Source organism: Protobothrops mucrosquamatus, unplaced genomic scaffold (assembly GCF_001527695.2).
Source record: "Protobothrops mucrosquamatus isolate PMUCROS unplaced genomic scaffold, P.Mucros_1.0 scaffold51, whole genome shotgun sequence".
Classification (NCBI taxonomy): domain Eukaryota; kingdom Metazoa; phylum Chordata; class Lepidosauria; order Squamata; family Viperidae; genus Protobothrops; species Protobothrops mucrosquamatus.
Genome location: NW_015386432.1, coordinates 1,155,515 through 1,166,263, shown reverse-complemented (window position 1 = coordinate 1,166,263; position 10,749 = coordinate 1,155,515). Strand labels below are relative to the sequence as shown.

General features: G+C 36.3%; 1 protein-coding gene across 1 annotated transcript in view; it reads right to left on the bottom strand.

The window, feature by feature from the left end:
• Positions 1-10,391: 10,391 nt before the first annotated feature.
• FAM155A (family with sequence similarity 155 member A) overlaps positions 10,392-10,749 on the bottom strand; it is a 456,024-nt gene continuing 455,666 nt past the window's right edge. Inside the window, exon 3 of the mRNA XM_015811815.1 lies at positions 10,392-10,687. Within this exon, the coding sequence (XP_015667301.1) occupies positions 10,392-10,687 (296 nt within the window). The remainder of the gene's footprint in view (positions 10,688-10,749) is intronic.

The window sequence follows — 10,749 nt, the reverse complement described above, 5'->3', positions numbered from 1 at the left end:
GAGGATGAAGTGGCAAAACAAACAAACGAGCAAACCCTCCTAGAGTTTTAGTGGAGAAAGACCCAAAAAAATTAAAATTAACCTGGCCAACTGGGGCTTCTGCTTTATGCTCCCTTCTAGAGAGGAATATGAAATAGTATATTTACTTTGCCCAGCACTTTGCCCATAGAATCACTCATATCCTCGTATCCTGAAGAGGCTGGGCCTCTGTGTTGCTGGCATACAGGATCACTTCGGACTTCAAGAACTAGAAATACGCTTTCAGGTTTCCTGGTGCAACCTAGACAGGTAATAATAATAATAATAATAATAATAATAATAATAATAATAATAATAATAATAATAATAATAATAATAATAATAATANAAGTTGGAAGGGACCTTGAAGGTCATCTAGTCCAACCCCCTGCTCAGGCAGGAAACCCTATACCATTTCGGACAAATGGCTGTCCAGTCTCTTCTTAAAAACTTCCAGTGTTGGAGCATTCACCGCTTCTGGAGGCAGGTTGTTCCACTGGTTAATTGTTCTCACTGTCAGGAAGTTTCTCCTTAGTTCTAGATTGCTTATCTCCTTGGTTAGTTTCCACCCGTTGCTTCTTGTCCTGCCTCCAGGCGCTTTGGAAAGTAGCTTGACTCCCTCTTATTATCTTCAGCCACTGAGGATTCTTGAGAAATGAAATAAGGTCTAAAGAGGTGTTAAATTTTGTATTGAAAAAACTGGCATGGATCAAATTCAGAAGAACTCTGAATTTATTACCTATGGACTTTGTTCAAAATATTATTTTTCTCCTGTGAAAGGCCCTCCTACCCTTGATTTGAAACCCTGGGTTGGAGATATATTCCCTTTCTATTGGTTGTTTACTAATATTGGGAAAAGTCTGGTCTGTGTCTTTCAGCCTTGTGTATTTGCTGTTTATTTGTTCAATAAAAATCAATTAAAATAATCAACCATGACTGATGAGTCTTGCCTCCTCACCAGCACATTTTTCATTCTCTTCTTCTTCCATTCCTGGTCTTTTCTTCAAGAAAGGTCTTCAAAGTCCAGATTTTGCCATATATATATTGCAGCTATGGCATTCCAAAGTGTGACAAATCTTTATTTTTTAATTTATTAGCATAAATATGTATTCTTGTGCAGCTACCGACAGGAAATTGTGTGTGTTTTTAAGAAAAACAAATTTGAAAGAGAAGGTTGGCCTCCACTTTACGTTCTATTTTCTTTTCTTTTTCTTTTTTTTGCAATCACATTGCTGGCTGACCCTAGATCGCATTGTAAACCCAGTAAATAATCCAGTGCATTCTTTTTTTATGCACTCCTGAACAGCAATTCCACTTAAGAAAAAAACAGCACAAGGTATCTGGGAAACTGAAAGAGGCTCAAGTGCAGTGCCAGCCAGCCTCTTAGTCAGCATCCTGCTAAGGAAGCTTGTTACCAATATTTTTCTCTCTTTCTTCCTGTCCTTCATCTAATCCCTTTTTATTCAGTTTCTTTTCTTTAGCTTCCAACCATTTAAAACATTGCAGTATAATCTTTTTTCCACATATCTATGTTGTGCTTTAATTTGCTTTTTACTTCTAAATTAATGGTACTCTTTACTTAGAACATTTTTTCTTCCCAGTGAGTTTAACTCTTTATCATCTTACTCTTTCTACATTTATTACAAATTTATTATTTTATTCTGTTTTTCCTCCCAGATTGAACTATATGCTAATTTGTTGTAGTTTCTTTCTTAGTTTCTTCTGGATAGTATTTATCAATATTTCTCCATTGTTACATTTCTAACACTGATTCCAGTTTCCTTATCAGAATTAATATCATCTATCTGTCGTCTATTATCTATCTACTATCATCTATCTATTGTCTATATCTATCTATCTATCTATCTATCTATCTATCTATCTATCTATCTATCTATCTATCTGTCTATCTATATCTATCATCTATATCATCTATATCATCTATATTTATCATTACATATCTATCTATCTATCTATCTATCATCTATATCTATATCTATAATCTATCATCTATATCATCTATCATCTATATCTATCATCATTACATATCTATCTATCTATCTATCTATCTATCTATCTATCTATCTATCTATCTATCTATCTATCATCATTGCCTATCATCTACTAATCTATCATCTATCTTCTGTATGTATCTATCAACAATCCTTGATCAGGTCCTGTCCACCTATTATATTCTTTCTCTGGAAATCTGGAGCCAGAACTATTTTTTTCTTCTGGAATTGGTTATCACTGCCATCCAGACTTCCCATTCAAAAATTCTAAGTGGCTAGGATATGGAGATTTCCTGTCCCTGACCTCCTCAGTTTGGGTTGGTTAAAAAAACCTTGCAAGAATATGCTTAACTCAGGCAAATTTAGTGTTACTTTTACATCTGTATATCATTGTCATAAGACAATGGGAGATTAATGGGTATACTGAACCTCATCATTTATTGATGCTCTGTACTGTCCTTTATGTGGCAGTTTTAAATCTTCACATATGAGCAGTTTCTTTCAAGATGGTAAAGATGCTCTAATAGTCATTTATCATAAACTATCTTTCTACCAATTCAAAGATTCTATGTCATCATCCTTATCCTCCCTTGCTCTTAAAAGACATTGAGATGTTAAATATACCCGTTTAGTTATTTTCCCTGAAGAGCGTGCAGAGGTGAATCTGGCACTGTATCCAGAATAATAAACCTTTGGTCTAGGTGAGATTACAAGGTGTGTATTTGTGTGTGTGTGTGTGTGTGTGCATTATTACATAATAAAAATCTGAAGGCAAATATGGTATATAGAAATGGGAGGGATATTACAAGGAAATAGAATACAAATACAGATAGAAATAGAAATAGAACAAAAGTCTGAAGGAGCAAAGAGAAGAATAAAACTAAGGGATATCTGTCTGTCTGTCTGTCTGTCTGTCTATCTATCTATCTATCTATCATATCTCTCTCTCTCTTTCTATCTCTCTCTCTACCTATCTATCTCACTATCTATTTATGTATATATGTATATGTATATATAAAATCTATCATCTACCTATTTCTATCAATACACACACACATACACACACACACACACAAACACACACACCTGTAGTAACACCAAATCCAGATTTTTATTTCTTAAAGGCCAGAGAAGGGGGTCTAAGGCTGTTTATATTTCAGAAATGTCTGACTATAAAGAGATTGCCAAACGTTTTTATTTCAGTTCTGTGCAGATGGTAAGTGAATTCTTAGTTTTGTAAAAGCTCAGCTTTTAAATCTATCTAGAAAACAGATCCCTCTATATTAAGCTCAGACTCACAGTGGCAAAGCTCCTGCCAGAAATTATATGATGGATATTTTTGCACTAAGCTACTTATATTTATATAATTGAAGCAGCATAAAAGCATCTGAAATAAATCCAGTCCAATCTAATCAAAGGTCATTGGCTATTGGCTACTTAGCACCTAGAATCGTCTCTCTCAGATGGCACTGTAGATTGCCCCTTTCCTTAAATTTTAGGTGGAGTCTAGAAAACTGGTGGCAAATCTGCCCAAAATGTAAGCCATTATGAGGAGAGGTCTTGCAAGTAATATGGATCAGAAAACTGAATTTTGCAGGTAACAAAAGATGCACTTCCCCATAAAACAGATCTCTCACTTATATATGAAAGAAATCCTTATGCATGTTAAGGGAACTCTGCTGTGCTACTCTTTGTGAATTTAATATAGCTTATCCAGTGGTGGGATTCAGCCAGTTCACACCAGTTCGGCAGAACCGGTAGCTAATTTTTTCTTGCCCAGGCCCCGAATGGACTTCCAGAAGTGGCATCCACACAGAGAACTGGTTGTTCACACATATGAATCCCACCACTGAGCTTATCTCTTGATCAGTTCTGCAGACACACAAATTCTTTCTATGCTTGCTATGGAAAATGAGAATCTGCATATTCAGCTCTTGATGTTTCTCCTCTTGTTCACTTTCTTGTTCCTCTCGATGAAACATGACTCTGATTATTTAAAGATTATATAGATTTGTACCATCTGATCTGTTTCATTTTATGTCCATTATCCATCAGGTGATCTTCCAGCTATCACTTTAGAGATGTGGGAAGAGTAAACTGTGTTTAGAAATAGTTTCCTGAATTTCTTCCCCCATTTTCTTCCATTGTTCTTTCTACTCTAACTTATGCTTTAAACTTTCAACACAATTCATCACTAGAATCCAATCCCACCTTAACTAAGATGCTCTAGACCAGGGGTGTCAAACTGCCGGCCCGCGGGCCAGATGCGTCACCAGGAAACCGCGCCCACCCCATTGCCGGCAATGGAGAAAAAGCTCCGATACGTCACGCGATGTCATGTGACATCACGAGTTTGACATACCTGCTCTAGACCTTCTTTTGAAGAAACAAAATTATATAAATCAAAGAAATAAAAATAAATATTGTTAACTTGGGAATACAGTCACCGATATATACCATAAGAATGGGGAAATTACTGACATATAGTTATGCAATTGTATCATTTCTGACAGTTATGTCATGCCATTTGCAACATGACATCTTGATGCCCAATGTTGTTCTTTGCATCCTTCTTGCTTCTCCTGTGAATGTATTTGATAATGCTCCATCTATGAAGTTAGTAATCCTGGTTCACCTTAAATCTCATTATTGACTCTCAGATTAATCTATTTTATAGAGTTATTCAGTGGAAAAGATTATAATTCCATAGGTGCCGAGTCCCAGATCTGTGCAAAGCATTTGAAGAACAGTTCATCATCAAAATGTTAAGGTAGCCACAACATCTTAAGGGTTTGCTATTGGTGCAGCTGTTTCAAAGTTTGCCGCAGCTGCTTCTTAACTTATCTGGGTGTTTTAAAATGAGCATATACAGCATATACTTCCACTAGGATTATTGGTGAAGCACAGCTATGCCTGCACATATTACAGGGGTGTATTGGAAAGGCCTTTGAAGCAATTGTGCCTATATGTTTGGAGACTGTGACTCCCTCAGAAGAATTTTGTGCTGAACCCAGGAGGGGGAAGACAGCAATGATCCATTAAGGGAGAAGAGATTAGTCAGTCCTGGGAAAGTGTGAGAAGTAAACTCAAAATAAATCTGTCTTGATTCTCTTTGCTATACAGCAAATGTGGCAGATAGAAACCTGATAAGCTTTCAAGATGTTCAAGTGCTTTCAAAACCTTCCCGAGATCCCAGCTTCTCCTCTTTCTTGACCTTGCCTACCTCAAAGTGCTGATAACCATTCCTGTCAGGAGCTTCATTTTTGTCTTTAAGTTACTTTTGAATGCTTTGCATGTTTCTACTGAGCACTTCATTCCTGTGGCAAATTTTAATAAAACACATTAGGAAACCTGCTGCATTTACTTTTTCCATCGGAAACCTTCAGTAGATGTTCAACAGAGTTATGTATGCAGGAGATAATCTGATCTGGCATTAAGTCATGATTTTAGTCTAAATATGTAGTGCATTAAGAATACGATTAAAAACAAGTTTCATCCAAAGGGATCTAGCTCATTTGAAACACGGAGTTTATAATCAAGCATATCTAATATGCTAAAATAAAATACAATAATCTCAAACTGAGGTTGAACTGAACAAAAACATGGATTATAAATCTAACAAATAATTCTTTAAGCAATATGTCATCAGATTTGGGGGGAAATAACTGCTGAAGACAGCTTCACCACATCCTTATTTTGCCATCAATAATATTGCTTATGTTAATACTAGTTGAAGTCCATAACTTCAACTAGCATTTTGGAGGATAAAAAACTACATTAGGTATGTTAAAGATTTAGCATTTTTCAACTTTCTCCCTCTGAATAACAATTTATATCACACATTGCTTTGGACAATCCAAGCAGCTTAAAATATTATGTATGTATATGTTAAGTAGCATTTATGTATGTACATGTTCCACTTCAAATCCTATATCTTACCTTCAGCAAGCTTTTAATAAAGCAACCCATTATTTAAATATATTCAAAATAAAATTACACTCTTATAAATCATTTCTGTTACAATTTCATCAAACATGAAAGAACGTGATGGAAGAGACTCTGAAGTCAGAGTTTTTAATCTGACTAAGGATGTCTAAGGATGTTTTGTTCCTCTAACTTTTCATTCCAATAGATCATTTTGTTTGTAGAAGCTTGGAATTACACTAACTGGCATACAACCTTCTCTTGTTTATTTAATATTTATTCTTGTCTTATCATCTGTGATCAAGTTGTGTTTATTTTATCTATTCATGTGATCAGGGGACTAAAAGACCCCCAGCATCCCTTCCAGCTCTGTTATTTAGTTAAATTCTGTTAAATTAATTTTGCAAAATGTTAAAGAGACTTTACTTTGAAATTCTACCTTTTCAGCTCTTTTCACTAGGTTTAGTAAGAAATAGAGATCTTCCTTAGAAAACAGAGGAAAATAAAGAAATGTTTTTATTCTCTGTTGTTCTAATAAAGCTATTTCAGGCTAGACCACACAATTTTAGTCCAATTACACTTGCTATATCTCATATGTGATTTCTGTTACCTTTTAAATGTTTCTGTATTTCAAAGAATTACACAAAATAGTTCTTTGAAATATTTCAATCCTTATTCAGTCTTCCACCCACTCACTGGAATTGATCTTCAACTGTACCCAAATTTTAATACACTTTTCCACAAAATGAGTAATTCTGCATTGAGGGGTAGCTTTCAATAGCTCTATTTACCTCACCACACCCAAAAAAATATTCTCTCTCTTTAATGAACAGAAAGTCAGTATAGTGAATTCTCAAGTGCAGTAAGGAAGAAACAATAAGTAACTCTGATTATGATCTATGACATTTTGTCTTTGCAGTATTAATATATTGCAATAACTCTGGATTTTTCCTTATTTCAGAAAACCAAATCATGAAACATGTGAAAGAGGGGAAGTGTTTTGCACACAATTTCAAATAGATGTCATTCTCTTTCTTCATTGTACTAGGCTAGAATATTGAACTATGAACTATGGTCTGTTAGAAGCCAATTCTTCATCATGTATGTCAACTCATACAGTACAAGGAGAAATGGAACAAGATGGCAGTTACAGTGGCAAGATGCAAATTTATTTGGGCAAAAGTAATAGATGCACAATATCAAGCATGCTCAGGTTTGTGCCAAGAAAACGTTTACGGATGAGAAATGGATGGGATGAGCTTTTGCATCATACATGATTATGTTTCTCTGAACTTCATTAAAAAGTCCTTTTGTTCTAGGCATGATTTCTTAGCTGCTGCTAAGAAAGAATACAGACCACACTGCTGGAGTAAATATACCCAGGCCAAACAATAACATACATCGCAGCAGCTGTCTCCCAAGAACAGTATACTGTATTCCTTTTGAAAAAAAAGAAAAATCAGTAAAAGAATTAGATTGGGCATGGGATAGTGACAGAGACAAATGTAACTGCAGGCAGCTATTTGGAAAGGAAGGAAACATTTTATTATATTTTTAAGTAAAATGGTTTGTGCTTCCTACTTCATTTTACTCAAAGTTTGGTGTTGTTTTTTTTAAAGCAAATCAATAATGTTGCCACTGGGGTTTTTTTTTTTCATGAGTTCTTTTTCTCTTGCATCCCTGCCTGAAGCCAAAAAGCAAATGAGTTGATTTCTCCCCCCTAAAAATTCAACTGAAAAGGGATGGCTGGGGATGGGGTGGGGGACAGACAGGGGATTGAGGGCAAAGAGAGTAAAAAATTTTTACCGGTATTCCTTGCAGTAGATCATTATGAGGCAAAACAGGATCCCACTGAGAAGAATTAGCATCTCTTTTTAATGTTATTGTAACTGGGGGATGTGAACAGAACACACTACTGTGTTGAGATAGTAGGGGGGAAAAGAAAAAAAATTATGAATGTTTAATTCATGGGAAAAACAAAATGATGCCATGAATGTCACAGAAATGGATGTTGCTGAATGGCCTTTGTACAGCAGAGGTAGATCAAGGTATATAACAAACTGTTTACTGACCATTTTACATGTTAAGATCAGGAAAAAAAAGTGGTCAGTTGAACAAGAGCTCTCCTAAGAGTTTTCTCACACGACACTCACTTAAACCTTCTAGCACTGTGGCTCTGTGCAGATTTCGCTGCGTGGATTTTGCCAGAAGAGATCAGATTTTCTTTGAAATTTACATTCCATCATTAAATAAAGCTTTCCATTTTCACACCATACCTATTTTCAGCGCATTCCCACAATATGTATCAGAAAATGTACTCATCCAGGGAAAAACCCAACCTAAAATGCATGGTGCTTTATGCCATGTAGATACCTGTGAGTGTACACACGCAGTGGAAAGGAGGGAAAACGTAAGGAAAGAAACTGAAGCTGAAGAATTCTGCGTTTACGTGCTGTTTTGTTTTGTTTTGTATTTGCACAGGTCATTTTAAGATCCTCATTCTCAGTCATAGCAAAACACTATCAAAACAAGAAGTCTTGCAAAATAGTTCAGATTATACAACTTAACAAATGCATTAGTTTAATCTGCTAAAGCAGTAGGGTTGTTTCTCTAGGTTGTCTTTTTTCAGAACTTCACAAATCATAAAACATGAATAAAAATGCATATCAACAATGCAGTGAGGAACAGAAACATTTCTTGAAATGGGCAAGGAAATATTGTTTTTATGCAAGAAGTAAGAGAATATTTTCTATCTTTTTTCCTTCATCTCTCAGCTACACAGCAAACAGCTTTAAAGTGCACTTTCCAAGTGTAGTTAGAGAACAGGAAGGAATGAAAAGTGTTTTTTTTTTGTTTTTTTAAAAAACAGCCCTTATTAACTTTTCCTTCCATTTATTCTAGTGTAAACTCTAAAAAGCCATTTTAAAAAGCAAGATCCCATCCACTCAGCAGGTGATATGGTCCTATAAAAAGAGCAATGAAAAAGGCAATTGGATTATCCTCTCCCATCAACCCCTCACAATACTTGACTACTCATACTGTAGCCCAGCATCTAAATGTTATTGCACACTCATGAAAATATCCTTAAAAAAAGAAAAAAATGTATTTTTTTCCAGCTTCACTAACTTCATTTGATCTCCTCCCCACCCCACCTTACTTCCAAGGATTTAATTGTAGCCATGAGGAGCAGAAACTATTTCGCAGGCTGTAGGAACCATATGAGCATAACACACAAGGGTGCCTTCATTTTAAAATGGTCATCTGCTTGGTTGGGCAAGTGATCCCAGAAGAGATGTACCCCAGTATTTATGTTCAGAGTATGTACACTCACATGCAATGACCATATTGCCTATACTTGATAGGAAACCTATGTTCTTCACCGCCTTTGTGATATCTCTAGATATCCTCAGAATCAAACAGGTAGAAATAAAATTTTCTCTTTTTTTCCCGTAAACCTCTTGGCTTTTATAGATGGTATAACCATGTGGTACAGAGGTGACAACAGAGGAATAAAAACCGTAATTCACAATGAATGCCAAACTTTTACCACCAGTGTGTTGGTCTCCCCTCACATCACTTCGCTGAGCTCTTGGCTTGGTTTCACACACGGTGTTCTATATCAGGCCGCTCCTGTTCAACTGACCAATGAGAAAGGACTAGACTTTTTGAAAATGGGCCTTGGAGCAACAGTTTGTTATAGATTTCTTTATATTAAGGTTCCATTGTCAGATCCCACTTTCAAGGAGAGTGCCCGTTAATTGTGCTCTCCTCCTCGCCCCTCCCTTACTTTGGGTTTCTCCAGTCAGATGACTTGCGTAACAGTGGCAGAGGTGTGTTGGACCGCGCACCCATTCATTGTGATTACACCAAAGGAAAGCAAGCAGGAATGGTTTGCTCTGGGGCATTGAAGCAGGGGAAAATATAATGGGAAAAAGAGAACTGGTTTTGTGGAGAAGAGGGCTGGGAGGGGAGGGCTGGTTTTCACTGTTTTGTTTTTAAAAAAATCTTTTGCCATGGAACCACAGCAGTTCTTTCTTCTAATAGAAACTGACAAGACATAAAAGACCAAACTATTTGATGAACACACACAATGACTAGAAATAGATAAGACAGTGAAAAGACTTAGTTTAGCTCTGAGAAACTGTCTGAAAAATAAAATCCTGTATTAACAAGTGCAAAACAAACCAAAAAAAGAAACTCCAAACATTAAAACACAGTGTATAAAATGGTGTGAGAAATTTAAGTCACCAGACAGCCTTTTAGTCAATAAAAAGCTGTATAGGACGTGTCCTTGTTTGGATAGTGGCCCGTCGGTTGAGTTTTACCCAGAAGGCTTTTGGAGGAGTGAACAGAGGGCAAAAAGGTCCAGTCTTTTGGGTCTGACTGCCGTACAGGTGGGCCTGCTGTGTGCCTGTAGGAGGAGATGGATCAGGTCTCTTATTCCTCATTGGTGGAATTATCTTCAAAATTTGTTATGCCTCCAAAGCTCAGTTCTGTTGAATTCTGTGCTGCTGAGACAGTGAGTACTGTATGTAAGAGAATTAATACAAGAACACACAGTTTGAGTCTGCTGTTACACAGTCTTGATGCTGATGAAACTGTGAGTGATGTCCGGTGACACATCATTGAGTCACTTGTTTTTATAGTCCCTTTGGATTGGTTATCGGATAAGAGTCCCCATCTGACATCACAGCATTCTGGTTCTGCATTGGTTGGGTAATTGTCATAGAGCCCTGCAGGAGAGAAAAAGAGCAGCATATTAACAGTCTTTTAAAAAGAAAACAAAGGGACTTCT